Source organism: Candoia aspera, chromosome 2, assembly GCF_035149785.1.
Source record: "Candoia aspera isolate rCanAsp1 chromosome 2, rCanAsp1.hap2, whole genome shotgun sequence".
Lineage (NCBI taxonomy): Eukaryota > Metazoa > Chordata > Lepidosauria > Squamata > Boidae > Candoia > Candoia aspera.
Window position 1 is genome coordinate 263,235,678 of NC_086154.1, and position 14,613 is coordinate 263,250,290.

At 45.7% G+C, this 14,613-nt stretch overlaps 1 protein-coding gene across 3 annotated transcripts in view; it reads left to right on the forward strand.

Annotated features, from left to right (window-relative positions):
* Window positions 1-12,150, forward strand: part of UBAP1 (ubiquitin associated protein 1) — a 31,703-nt gene extending 19,553 nt beyond the window's left edge. For all 3 annotated transcript variants that reach the window (XM_063295888.1, XM_063295889.1, XM_063295890.1), the window contains exons 2-7: window positions 1,679-1,719; window positions 3,318-3,442; window positions 4,032-4,919; window positions 8,844-9,044; window positions 9,591-9,692; window positions 11,000-12,150. In XM_063295888.1, coding sequence (XP_063151958.1) covers window positions 1,686-1,719; window positions 3,318-3,442; window positions 4,032-4,919; window positions 8,844-9,044; window positions 9,591-9,692; window positions 11,000-11,140 — 1,491 coding nt within the window. In that variant the 5' untranslated portion in view covers window positions 1,679-1,685 and the 3' untranslated portion in view covers window positions 11,141-12,150. The remainder of the gene's footprint in view (window positions 1-1,678; window positions 1,720-3,317; window positions 3,443-4,031; window positions 4,920-8,843; window positions 9,045-9,590; window positions 9,693-10,999) is intronic.
* Window positions 12,151-14,613: the final 2,463 nt, after the last annotated feature.

Here is a 14,613-nt window from a genome sequence, read left to right on the forward strand (position 1 = left end):
CCACGCATTGCTTGTTTAAAAATAATTCCTTATCTCTTCTGGCTAACCTCTGGAATTTTGCATTTAATTGGGCATATCTCCCCCTATCGCTGTCGCCTTTTGCTTTCCTTCTTTCTTGGGCTACTTCTAGTGTCTCAGCAGACAGCCATTTTGCCTTCTTGGTTTTCTCTTTCTTTGGGTTGTATTTTGTTGCCGCCTCCTGAACAATGCTGCAAACTTCTGTCCAGAGTTCTTCCAGGACCCTATCTACTAAGTCCAGTCCCTTAAATCTATTCTTCACCTCCACTGCATATTCCTTAGGAATATTAGTGAGCTCATATCTAGCTGATCTGTGGGTCTTCCCTAATCTCTTTAGTCTGATCCTAAATTGTGCAAGAAGAAGTTTGTGATCTGAACTACAGTCAGCTCCAGGTCTTGTTTTTACCGACTGTACAGATGTCCGCCACCTTTGGCTGCAAAGGATGTAGTCAATCTGATTTCGGTGTTGTCCATCTGGTGAAGTCCATGCATAAAGCCTTCTCTTAGGTTGTTGGAAGAGAGTGTTTGTTATGCAGAGTGAATTGTCTTGGCAAAATTCTATCAGCCTATGTCCTGCTGTGTTTTGTTCTCCCAGGCCATGCTTACCTGTAATTCCAGGTGTCATTTGACTGCCCACCTTAGCATTCCAGTCTCCTGTGATGGAAGTTACATCTCTTTTAGGCGTGTTGTCCAGTAGGTGCTGCAGGTCCTCATAGAACTGCTCTACTTCAGCTTCTTCAGCATCTGTGGTTGGGGCGTATATTTGGATCACTGTGATGTTAGATGGCTTGCCCTGAATTCGAATTGAGATCATTCTGTCATTTTTTGGATTGTATCCGAGCACTGCTTCAGCCACTTTACTATTAATTATGAAGGCTACTCCATTTATTCTGTGGTCCTCTTGTCCACAGTAGTAGATCTGGGGGTCATCTGATGTGAAGTAGCCCATTCCAGTCCATTCCAGTTCACTGACGCCCAGAATGTCTATCTTTAATCTTGACATCTCACCAATAACCACATCCAATTTGCCCTGGCTCATAGATCTTACATTCCAGGTTCCGATGGTGTGTTGATCCTTAGAACATCGGATTCGCCGTTCACCACCAGCACCGTCGGCCGCTAGCCGTCCTTTCGGCTTTGAGCTAGCTGCGTCATCACGTCTGGGGCTAGTTGAGCTCATCCTCTGTTCCTCCCCAGTAGCATTTTGACCATCTTCCGACCTGGGGGTCTCATCTTCCGATGGTATACCGACATATCTCTGGTTGTACTGATCCATTTAGTTTTCACGGCAAGAATACTGGGGTGGGTTGCCATTACCTTCCCCAGGGATCGCATTTAGTCTGACCTCTCTGTCATGGCCTTCCCGTCTTGGATGGCCCTTCATGGTTTAGCTCATGGCATCATTGAGGTGCTCAAGCTCCAGCACTCCGACAAGGTAACGGTCCTTTGCTGAAGCCCTTAATCTGACTTGGAGTTAAAACAGATACCTAATAGTCAAAAGTTAAATCCAATACCATACAGTCTTATATAAAGGAGAGCTTTGAGGCATTCCTGTTGCATGCATTAAGATGAACTGATAACTAAAACAAACTTTGTCATATGCTGGCATGTGCTATAATTGTGAAGATTGCTAACTGTGCTCTTTTAAAATATCTTTCAGATTCTAAATGGCTTCTAGGAAGTCGGGGTCTGACTTTCATGGTAAGTGAATAGCAAGTGCTGGATGTGTTAGATGATAATCCATCTGGATGTAGTTTCCCCATGGTTATTATCTGATTAAATGAAAATTCTGGCCATGTTGTTGTTATCGTTAGTTGCCGTTGAGTTGTTTGTGACTTCGTTGGTAGATCCTTTGTATGAAGATGCCTGCCAGTAGGAATTGTAAACCCTTGGGTCTCCTGTGTGTGCTGTGATTTGCTCACAGTTTAATATTAATCCCTCAGATTATCAGATACAGTTTTTAAGGTCAGGGATTGAAGATAAAGATTTCAGCCTGTGTATGCTACCGTTATTCTGTGCAGCATTTGGTTGTGCAAGTGGGAGGGGTCACATCTAAGGACAGACTTTGAATAAAGCTAGAGTAAGGCTTGTACTTGGAAATACCTGAGAGATCATAGATCATTAAGCGTTAGCATCCTCCCCAATTTGTACCCAGGCACTTTCTTCCAGGTATGGTTCAGACCAGCTGCATCTTATATGGAAGAAGATGAATCTGTATGAAAGCAAGGGCAGGAGAAGTTGGTTAGTCCTGGAGATCTTGGAGTAACTTTTCAGGAGATCTGCAGCAGTGTATGACTTACAGTGGTTTGATAGCCACAACAGATTTTTTTTAAAAACTGGGTTGCTGAGTAAATTATTTGTGACAAGATGGAGAGGCATGTGGGGAGTGTGTTTATGAGACAGAGGGAAAAAAAGACATCTGCCAATATTGGTTGAAGATTCTTACACTTAGCATATGCTTGGAAGCAGACAGTTCTTAAATTTTAGCATTGTGTACTTACTGTAGAGAGTATTTTGCATCTGGTCCTGGTTGGTACATTTTTAGGTAGTAATAAACAACAGTAGGCCCTCCCACACCTAAAGTCTGCCTAGACATGTCCTGAAGTGATGCAAAGTATGTGCTATATTTGACCAAGGCACCCAATTTAAGAATACAGTACTGTGTTGGGTAATTTTGCTGGAACAGCTTCAGAGAATTGCTCTGTTATGGAGGGCAGACCTCCGGAATAGAAGGCTCTGCATAACTGCTGTGCCTGGTTGTGGAAAGTTCTCTCTCTATTCCTTATGTTTAGTATTAGACTTTTGATGGGGAGCTTAAGGATAGAAATGATAGGCAAGGCCAGCTTTCCCTAGTACTAGAAGTTGTAGTCCCAGCACACTTGGAAGGCCGAGTTAGATAAATCTTTGGTCTGACTTGGGGCAGTGTGCTCTCTTTATTTATTGAATTTTTTTTGGCGGCGGGGTGCCTTCAAGTCAGTGTTGACTTCTGGCGACTGCCCAGACAAGCCCCTGAAATTTTCTTGGCAAGATTTCAGAAGTGGTTTGCCATTGCCTGCTTCATAGAGCTGAGAGAGAATGACTGGCACAAGATCACCCAGCTGGCTTTGTGCCTAAGGCAGGACTAGAACTCAGGGTCTCTGGTTTTTAGCCTGGTGCCTGAACCACCACACCAAACTGGCTCTCAGTGTGCTCTAGTCTGAGTCAAATGTTTTAACCCCTATACTACACTGAGCAAAGCAGATCAATAAGTTTGTGTTGATGAATATCTACTAAATCACTGTCTCACTTCTTCCTATCAGGACCCTTCAGTTACCTTGATGATGTTCCATTTAAGATAGGAGAAAAGTTCAGAACACCAGCTAAAGTGGGCCTACCCATTGGTTTCTATTTGCCAGACTCTCCCCAACTGATACGGGAAGCCCAGGTGAGTCAAAGGTTCTGGGCAGTTTTTTAATGGTGCTTTAGCATCTTTAGTCTGCTTAATCACAATCAACGTGATTAGGAATGTACAGTACATATAAAGATTGCTCTTTTCTAACTCATGCCTCTGATTAAACTCACCCCAATCTAAAGCTCTTCTCTCATTGACCTCACGGGATTGGTTCCTTCTGTTTCCTTAAAACAGAGCAGCGTTGATTTGTTTACGCCTCTGCTTTGTTGTTTGTTGAAGCCAAGTGACAAAGAGTCGATGCAGAGCTGAAGTCATCCATGTACTGTAATATTTGTTAACCATCAGGGAGAATGCCTGTGGAAGTTGCAGTAAAAGGAAGAGATCCTCTTTCTTTTGAGGTGTTTCGATGAGTAGATAAATGTTCTGATGTATCCTCACAGCTAATGTTTTGACTTTACTTGGTGTTTGCAGACTTTCTCTTAATAAGGAGTCCTTATTAAGAGTAACTACCCAAGAAGATCTGATGTTGCATTTATCACTGTGTACTATTCCTTTGGAGGAAGTGTCATAGCCCTCGTTGTTCTCCAGTCTCTCTTACCATGATTGATTTTTCTCTTTTCAGTATGACTTTTCTCTTGAAAAGAAAACCGTCGAGTGGGCTGAGAACATTAAAAGAATCCAAGCTGTCCAGCAAGAAACTGAGCAGAGAGCCAAGCTGGCATTGGAGGAGCAGCTGTCCGATGGTCGCTGTCCGGGGGCTGCTGTGCCTCTTCCCATCAACCCCATTCTGGCGGGTCTGCAGCACAACTCTATACTTACTCCCACCCCGGCCAACAGCAGTGCTTTGAAGCAAAAGGTTTTGAGTCCGCCTCACACGAAGGCCGATTTCAACCCAGCAGACTTTGAATGTGAAGAAGATCCCTTTGACAAATTGGAGTTGAAAACCCTGGATGATAAGGAAGAACTGAAAAACATCCTTCAGATCCACGTTGACACAACAGGGCCAATAGTTGCCCAACTTCTTGACAACAGCTTGCCCAAAGTAGCATCTCAGTCTGTGTTGCAAGACCAAGAGGTTTTGGCCTCCTTAGAAAGGGTGACCTTGGACCTCAAGCCCCTCCACAAACCTAATGGTCTTGTTACCTTGCCCCAGTTGGGTGGGCGTGAAAAGATGTCTCTGTCTTCCAAAGTGTCCCTGTCACCTGTGACATCGGTGAGCAATATCAAGTCCCTCTCCTTTCCAAAGCTGGATTCGGATGAGAGCGACCTGCAAGCGGCCAGGCTCGCGAACACGTACCGCAGTGCGGCCTGCATGCACAACGGCACTTTCCTTGGCTCTTTGGCAGACAAAGCCAATGAGCTGAACGGACATCACGTGATTGGGCTTTCCGCCTTCCGCGTGGACCCCGGCCTGGAGACGCAGACGTTATCCTCCGTGTCCAGGCTTCCTTCCCTGCCCACCTCAGTAGCATGTACAGAAGACATTCCAGCTCTCACTGCAGCCACAGTGGTAAGCACTGCACAACAGAGGGAGTGCTCTTTTGGGGCAGAGCATGAGCTTTGGTGGGGAGAGGAGGGCAGTGGTGTTTGTACTGTGCATCAACTAGCTAAAATAAAGCCGTGCTTCCCAGTCTGGACCAGCATGGTGTGGAGCCAGACATCTTTGAAAGGCTGAAATTAAATGCGTGAATGGAGTATTCTGTTGCTTTTTTGGAATTACATTTCTGGCTTCGCGGACCAATCTCTTTGGCTGGAGTACGGAGGGTGTGTAATATTTGAGGAGCTGGGTGAGGGGCTGTGCCTTGGTCTCCCCTCTGGTCACAGGAGACTGGAAGGAGCCTGTTGGATATTTTCCCAGATTTTAAAATACAGGATTTTAAAATTCCAGATTTTAAAATACAGGATTTTAAAATTCCAGATTTTAAAATCCACTGTTGGGGAGTGAAACACTTCCCACTCACATATTACTCGATACTCCTGAAAAACGTCATGGTTGGATCTTTGTTTAGGGCTGGAAGGTAAGGCTGGGGATAGGAGTAGCTTTTCTTCCAAGGCTTCTGAGTCCCATTCCTGCTTTTAACACACACACACGCGCGCACACACACACACACACACACACACACACACCCCTGAACTCAGCTTTATAGCCGTTTTGGGTGTCTTTTAAGGCTGGGAATGGAAGAATAGGAAATCCATTAGGGAAAAAAACCACCGCCAAAACCAGGCTGCTGGGATGTGGTGGCATGATTGCAGAATGCTGGAGCAGTGTGGGCCCGGATGGTGTGCTCACACAAATGCCGCTCAAGGGGTGGGTGGTGGTTCCTGGTGCCTCTCTTTCCAGGTGCCCACCCAAGCCCTAGTTTTAAACCTGCGGCTAGAAGAAGTGCGGAGGAGGGCAGCTAAAATAATTAGGGGACTCAAACATCTTCCATATGAAAAAAGGATAACTTACTATGATCCCTAACACGCTGTCGGCCTTTTTTATAGTGGATGCACGCTATATCGACACCTTCATCAAACTGTTTACCGTCCCTCCAGATCTCCTCCTCCGTCAGTCGCTGTTAGCTCTGACCCTGTTCGTCTGCATGAGCGGTTAGGATTTCTGCCTCCGAGGAGCACTGCTTCCTGCTTGCTCACATGGAATAACGTCTGCCATTTTGATGCCCACTCCCCTGATGCACAGAGATCTTTTTGTAGCTCTTCTCCATCCCTTGCTGTTTTTATCACTCTGAGCAGTTTGGTATCATCAGCAAACTTGGTTGTACCGTTAGTTACTCCCAATTCCAGGTCGTAAGTGCATTAAAAATCACCAGTCCTAGGACAGAACCCTGGAAGACCCCACTAGTTACATAGCTCTGTTGAGAGAAGTGTCCACTTAGTCCTACTCTTCATTTCCTATGTTTTAGCCAGTTGCTTATCCACAAGAGGACCTGCCCTTTTCTTCCATGGCTGTTCAGCTTCCTGAATAGCCTTTGATGAGGAATTGTATCAAAGGCTGTTTGAAAAATTAAGTAGACGAGGTCTACTGGCTCGCCTTTATCCACCTGTTTATTAATACCCTCAAACAACTCTAGCAGCTTAGTTTGACAGGACCTTCCCTTAGTGAAGCCATGTGGGATATCGGTCAGCAAGATCTGTTTCTCCAGATGTTTGGTAATTTTACTTTCAATAGCAATTTTCACTGTCTTCCCTGGAACAGCTGTTAAGCTGACAAGCCTACAATTTCCTGGATCTCTCTGTGAGCCTTTCTTAAAAATTAGAGCTGCTGCCCAGCCCTCAGCTACAGAAGCTGAGTGGACAGAGAGGTTGCATGTTTTAGTAAGCAGGTCCATCGCCTCAGCTTTAAGCTCCTTAATAACCTTGGGAGGGATGGCACCTGGGCCTGGTGCAGGGCACAGTGGTGACAGAGGGAGATGTCTCCGCTGCCTGCTTGCAAACTCCCTGGAGACATCCGGTTGGCAGTTGTGAAAAACAGAAGGCTGGGCTGGGCTGGGCTGGGCTGGGCTGGGCTGGGGCCGGCCTGACCCGGCCTGGCCCAACGGTGGTTTTCCTTGGCGTTTGGGCCTCACTGGAGTTCCCCTTGCTGTAGCCAAAGGCCTCAAAGTTTCTCCCCTTCCAAGGACTTGATGCTGTTTCATTGGCTTTGCATTTTTATAGGATGAGCTCATTAGGGTGGGGTGGATTGAATGGGGAACCGTGAACCTGTGGTTCAATTTTAGGTGTATTAGGTAGTGTAGACTCTGGATATGTACGGCAATAGCTTCCTGCATGGGAAGTAGCAGTTGTTGAGTTAGCCCAAACCCTGCAGTGACGGGGGAGTGGATTTTCCTGCAGAGATTGCCCTGGTTCTTGTCTGCGTGGCTTAAGCCCTAATCCGACGGATGTTCTAGGAGTTGTTTTTGTAACGCTGCTGCTTTGAAGGGGTCTTTGAAAGGCAGGTTTTGTCCCTGTGGACTTGATCTAGCGATTTTTTTCCCTGATGGACTTTGTCAGCTTTTTCGTTTTCTGCTCTCTCTTTGGAAATGCCTTTATGAGCAGCCTGCCTTCTCCTGTTCTTTTCCTTCTCCACGTACGTGTCGCATGGAATCAACCCAGCAGTCCTGGCAACAAAGGTCCTGCCTTCAGGGAAGCCCTGAGTTAGGGCTTCAAGGCACAGGGGAGCGTAACAGGTCTCTGGCACAGGGTTTTCTCAGCCCGGCCTGCTTTTCTTATAAAAGACTCGGCAATAATGTAGGCTTGCCTTGCTGGCAAGTGGGCTAGTCATGTTCCTTGGGATGGTCAGTAGAGGCCCTAACAGAAAGGGAGGCCTGCTTGGGTCGTGGGGGAAGTGAGGCCACGCTGCCCACCTGCGGCCTACACAGAGAGGGGTGAGGGTCGTGCTGCCTGAAAAACCCTGGCTCCATATGGACAGCGGGGGATTGGGGTGCTTCAGGGAGGGATGTTGTTTCAGAAGTTTGCTGACCTCTCAGGGCTGTGAAGCAGAGCATCGCTGAATTGGCACATGCATCTCCTCTAACGTGGCATCTGCCCTCTGGAATGGTATCTCCCCTGAGAGCCAGGTAGCTCCCATCCTGATGATGTTCCAGGCGGCTTTAAAAACTTGATGCTCTCCCAGGGTAGGGCGCTTGTGAAAACCCTCTTGGCTGTGTTTTAGTTACAGGGAGTGTGGCTTATCCAGACTCTTGGGATTTTCTTTTTATTATTTTCTCAAATTTTGTTTTGTATTCTTTTTATTGTTCTCTCAGCTACTCTCAAGAGTAGTTCTGGGGTTGTGTGCATCTACATCTCAAATACATACCTACATAGATACATGTAAACTTTTAAAAAGGAAGTCTACTGAAAGTAAGGTAAAGGTAAAGGTTTCCCTTGACGTAAAGTCCAGTCGAGTCCGACTCTAGGGGGCGGTGCTCATCTCCGTTTCTAAGCCTTGGAGCCGGCGTTGTCATAGACACTTCCGGGTCATGTGGCCAGCATGACGACTCGGAACGCCGTTACCTTCCCGCCGAAGCGGTACCTATTGATCTACTCACATTTGCATGTTTTCGAACTGCTAGGTGGGCAGGAGCTGGGATTAACAACGGGAGCTCACCCCGCTGCGCGGTTTCGAACCGCCGACCTTCCGATCAACAGCTCAGCGGTTTAAACAGATTTCATTTTTCAGAGCCCAACTTTTTATTAACTCTCAGGTGCTTTCATACGGTTTCCTAAGGAGCTTAGCCTCAGGCATGTAAAAGTTCTGGTTGTCACCCTTTTAAGTTTTAGCCCTAACCCTAACCACCTTTTTCCATGGAAGAGAACTGGCTGGACCCCAAGCCAAGTTCTTCTATCCTCTGGATTACATTCACTTTAGAAATGCCTGGATGAAGGTTTCTGCTTTGACTTTTGAGCAGCAGTGTTCTGCCTTCCCATCAAAAGTTTCTTTTCCTTTTGTCAGGTAACTCACCAAAGTTTCCTGACATCTCAAGTGCCCAGTACCACCAGTTGTGCAAAAGGGCCAGGTAGCTTCGCGTATGGAGATGTGCTGCAGGCTCTTTCCTCCAGTGAACGGGAGTGTCTTGAAATTGTTGTCAGTATGGGCTATTCTTATGAAGATGTCTTAAAAGCTATGAAGAGGAAGGGGCAGAGCATAGAACAGGTAAGAGGCCGCGTTCTTTAATAAATCTGGGGAGGGAAGCAAGTGATACAAAAGTCAACATTTGCTGTACTTTGAGTGCCCAAGGATGACACCCCAGTCTGTTCCTCGTCCCTTTGGAGGTGTCCCCTGAAGGATGCAGTATTTGCAGGATTGTGTCTTACACAGCATAGAAAAGGCTAACTGTGGGTGAGTTGCTGATGGTGCTCTCATGGAGGGTGGGAGTGCCTGGGAGAATAGCTGTCCATGCGATGTTTTTGGAACTAGAGTGTGGTCATGCCTGGTGGCTGCTTAGATGCAAAGATGGATGCTGTCCCACGTTCACATTCTACTTAAGTGAGAGCCAGGGCAAGCATACTATTTAAAGTGAAATTTACGGATGGCACGAGAGGAATTATAGCCCTTCTCCCAAACAGTTCAGACTTGTTGGTATGATCAGTATGATGTCCTGGTAAGTTCAGACAGCTTAATTATAGGAAAGGTTTGTTCCTGGAGTTGGACTTGCAGAACCAGTGACCCAGTTCATTTCTCTGTGGATTCTCCTTGCAGGTCCTTGAATACCTGGTGGTTCATGGGCAACTCTGTGAGAAGGGCTTCGATCCACTCCTTGTAGAAGCTGCTCTGGAAATGTATCAGTGCTCAGAAGAGAAGGTGAGTGTTCACTGCTAACATCGCTGTTGAACCACTGGTGCCGCCCGCCTGGCGCATTAACTCTTTCTGGCTTGCTCTTTCATCTCCTCCTCCCGCAACTGGACCCGATCCTGGGGACCCTCTCTATCGTTTTGCCATTTTCTTTTCAGTTTAACTCAGCTTTGCTTCAGAAGACCTCTCAGAGAAACTGGTCCCATGTATTAATGGGGATGTAACTTTTCTGTGTCCCTTAAACTGAATCCATTGTGACACCTCAGGTTTTTCCATTCTGGCGGCAGCTGTGGCCAGGGAAACATTTGTTCGACTTAATAGTGGCACGTCCTCCGTTCCTCATAAATTGGGGACAGCCACAGTGGCACACGCTGTTGTGATGTTAAGAGACAGCCCTGGAATCTTTATTTCTTTTAAATAAAGATGTTAATTCCACCCTTCCCAATGGGCATGGGGTGAGGCAGATGTTTCAGGTCATGTGAAACTGTTCAGCTTCCTCAGCCAGTACCTTCCATGGATCGACCTTCCATGGATCTAACCCTGGCCGCCCAGAGTCACGTTCGAGTCACAACGAAATGTGAAATATAAATGAATAAATAAATTTAGATGGCAGTTGTCATCGTTCCAGCTTCAGAGCCCAGTAATTGTATTCAACATGGCAGTGCTGAAGATTTATTTATTTATTTAAATAATTTAGGTGGCCGCCCATCTCACAGCAGTCACTCTGAGCACCCTACAAAGATTAAAACCCCCAAATTAAAAACAATAACCCATGGCACCCCAGGTAAATGATACCTTCTGATCACAAAAAACCTAACAACAGGGCCAGCCTAACCACCTGGTCCAAATGCCTGGCAAATTGACAGCCTGTCTTTCATCCAGGAACTCAGGGCACCACACACAGTGCCCTCTTACTGTATATCTCCCCCCAGCTCTGTGAGGTAGGTTGGGCTGGGGGAAAGGGATGGGTCCAAAGTCCCTCCAGGAGCCTCCATGGCTGTGGGTAGGCTGGAATCTGGGTCTCCCTGGTGTCAGCCTAACCCCCTGAACCACACTGCCTGCTCCGGCTTGTATTGTGTCTCTGCCTTTTAAAGGTTAGACAAGGATCTAACTTCAGATAGTAGTTTAGTCTTCAGATAATTGTATCATTTTTTTTACTGCCTGTCTTTCTGTTGAGCTTCCAATTGACAAGTATTATGTAAAGTTTTTCCAGAGCACCTTTTACCAGCCTTGGGCATCTTGAAGCCAAAAGGTCAGTTCTGCAAGACTTTGTATGCCTTCTTGACAGTATGTCCCTCGCCTCTTTCCTTTCTCAGGCCACCGAGATTCTCCAGCTAATGAGTAAATTTAAAGAAATGGGATTTGAACTGAAAGATATTAAAGAAGCATTGTTATTACACAACAATGACCAGGACAATGCCCTGGAGGATTTAATGACCCGAGCAGGGGCCAGCTGAGACGTGTGCGGAGCAGCCTTCACTGCCCTGGCCACTGGACCTTGCCATCACCGCATGGGTCTCTGGTGCTGCGGGAAGGAGAATGTCACGAGGATTCTGCGTTCCAGATACTGTCTCAGCTGAAAGAGCTGGTCCATTGCCATGCCATCACTCCGGTCAGCTGTGCCCACCCAAGAGAGTCCAAACTGCTTTCTCCGATTAAAGTTTTAAGTGCCCTTCCCTAAGTTTGTTTCTTTGGGTAGGCCAGAGGCTCTGGACTGAGTTGTACAGACAGGTCAGACTAGTTCTTTCTCCTGATCCCCCCCAACACCCTCCCCCGGTCCCTTTGCACTGGACTCAGAGAAGTATCAACCTGGCTCCGGAGCGAATTATGCTTGAGTTCCTTACAACTGCTTTCATTTGTGTGCCTGCTTGTACCGCAACATTTGACTCTTGTTAAAGTTTGATAGAAGTGCAATGGAATTTCAGTTTTACTCAGCTGGGAAGGGTATCTTTGGTTGAAAGGAGGTAGGTAACTTAGTGCAACACTGGTTCGCTAACTGCCACTGTGCACAGAGAAACTGTACGACTTTCTCTGGCGTGGTGGCCCTGGCTGCTCGTCTTTCTGCCAGTTTTCAGAACAGATAAGCTGTGAAATCCTTTGCCCCTTGGCTATTCTGCATATCTGACCCGGGAGTTTTTGGATCTGTCCTGCCCAAGCTGATAGGTTTCCTATTTAAGCCAAGTCCCTCTGGAGAAAGTGAAGTAACTGACATTTTAACATACAGTGTGAAATCAGAGGTCTCTCTTTCAAGCACTTTCTTTACAATATTCACTGCATTGGTTCCACTTTTTCACAGTTATAATTAATCTAGTAATAGGAATCAGACTTTGGGTTTTGATAGCAAGAAGTATTATGCTGTACATGTTTAAAGATTTAAATTCATAAAATATAAGCAGTCTTGATCCTTGAAGTAATTTGCTGAGTATTTTGGTTCTGCAGAAAGATACTAATAAAATCTTAAAATGTGGCTCATAGTGTTCTGCTCTTAGGCTTTAGGAGAGATTACTTTAATCTCATTTTCTCTGTGAGAATCCAGTTTTATGACTTCCCTGTTAGCATGCTGTGAATAATTAGTATTATTTGCCAAAATCCCTGACTCGCTTTCCTTCATCCTGAAATAAGGGACTACAAATATTCTACAGTGGTTGATCTCAGAAGTTGTTCTGATGATAGTTGTCTGTCCCTTTCAAAGAACTGCTGGACTTTGGATGTCAGATGGGGGTTTGTTACTTTGAGATTTAAAACAAAGAGGTGCCCCTTCGTATATAATTACCAGATTATAACATTCTGTAAACCCCAAGACCAGGCTGGTTTAGAGTTAGGTCCTGTTGGGCTCCTGGTTTCCTATGCCCTGACCCAGCAATAATGCAACTTGAGCCTGAAAAACACTCTTGTCACTGAGTCATTTCCTGCACTGGCCCATCATTTCCTTCCCAGTGAGGGCAGGAGTCACAAGGGTAAGTTACCACTGAGTAACTCTGTTAGAGTGACTGAGTCAGTCCTCGGGGACAAATGCCCCATGTGGTGGCCGTGCTGTCCTGACACGTTGTTAGGGCTGGCTTGTCAGATATTTTTTTAGCCCTTCTTGTGGTGATCTGCAAGCTGCTTAGAGCCGATGGGAATTTACTGGCGCGGTAGTTAAATCAAAATAAATGCATAATCATAGATCACCTACTGAAGAGTCATCTATTTTGGATGGCCTGGCCACAAGGTGCAGCTTTAAAAAAATGCAGAATCTACAGCAGTCTACTTGGGGCTGATGCCATGGCAGAATTTGGAGTAGGGTTCACACCCACCCTAAAGCTGCAGGGAGTTAAATATAATATAAACCAGTGGAGTTCTTGAAGGTGAGAAATGTATGTTGGCATAAAAGGTGCCTGTTCATTCTCTAAAACCAGATGTAAAATCTCATCAGATGGAATGAAAAACTTATTGAATCCATGGCAAGTAATCATTATTTAAATTTTATTTAATTGCATAAGTCAAGTTTAATTACCAAGGCCCCACCTACTTTTGGGTGTCCCCAAAGTTTCACACTCCTAAAGGACCAGCTGTAATGAGACATCACATCACTCAGATATGAAGCTCTGAGGCTGGAGGTGATCTCCAGTGTTACCACATTGGCATAATTGCTTAAGCTCCTAAACCCTACTTCTCAATTGTGAATTATTCTTACAATCAAAGCTGAATTATATTTGATCTGGATACTTAATTTAAAGGGTGTAACGACAAATACAGCAAATTTGTTAACTGAAGCAAAATTTCAGTATAAAATTACATGCATATTCAAACTCATTCTAACTTAATTTACATAACATTGCAGCAATTAATGTTAACTACTTAAACCAACCAGCACTTATTCAAAGGTACTTAAAAGACACTTTTTTTTGAGTGGTAGTGCAAAGTGCTTAAGCAATTTGGCCCAGCTAGCTTTTCAGTTATTTTATTTAGGTGTGGTGCTCTCAGTACATCTGCTGGGTTTATATCTATTTTCTGTATTTCCAGCAGTTTTGCTAAAAAAGCTAGTGCTGTTTCCTCTTTTAGCAGCCACTTTATATATGTCGTGGTTCTTTACTACTGTGGCCGTGGCATTCTGGGCCCTAAAACATACGTGAAGGTTCAAGGACAAACCAACAGAGAGGTGTGTTTCAGAGCCTGCTTGGCAGGACTAGCTTGTGACCTCCATTACCAAATGGCACCTAATAGTGGACACTAGTTGGAAGAAGAGAAGGATGGGCTAAATGCTTGGGCAAACTGAAATATGAATAATGCCTCTCTAAACAGTATTCTCAGTGACTGGCTCCCAACTCTGGCCGAATTGCTCTCTAATCGTGAGCACGAGCCCATTCCACTTCTTCCACGGTTCCAAGATGACCACCTAAATCTCGCCACCTCAGAGCACTAAATGAAGCAGACTAGCTACGGTGTATCTTGGGGTAATCTGATGTTCAAGAGCCACCAGGTTGGAATATATTGGCTCTATGTCCTGTGCTCTAGCGTTACCATTTCCTTAAATCAGACTTCAAGTGTTCTTTTCTGCAAGCCTTTGAAAATGCATAACGAGGCCTGAAGCGTGACTGGGGCAGTTACATGGCAGGAGAAATACAACTATCCATCTTCTGCTAACGGCATATGAACAAAAGTAGCTGCGGAGCCGCCAGCCAAACCTCCCATCTTCTTGCATAGCTGCTGATGAAACTACCGTAGAATGTCCTTGGTAGGAATCAGAAACTCATCCGGTAAACATCAGCACCGGTGCAAATACTTTCCAGAGCCAACGTAAAGGTTTCTGGTGGAAGGCAGCCGTTACTCTGCCTAATCTTCCAAGTCATCCTGTCCATACGCCGTGGCCTTCAGGCTCCAAATGGCTAGGCTGCTAGCTTTGTGGTGGGACTCTCAGTGGACTGGGAGCAGGTAGTACACAATGAGC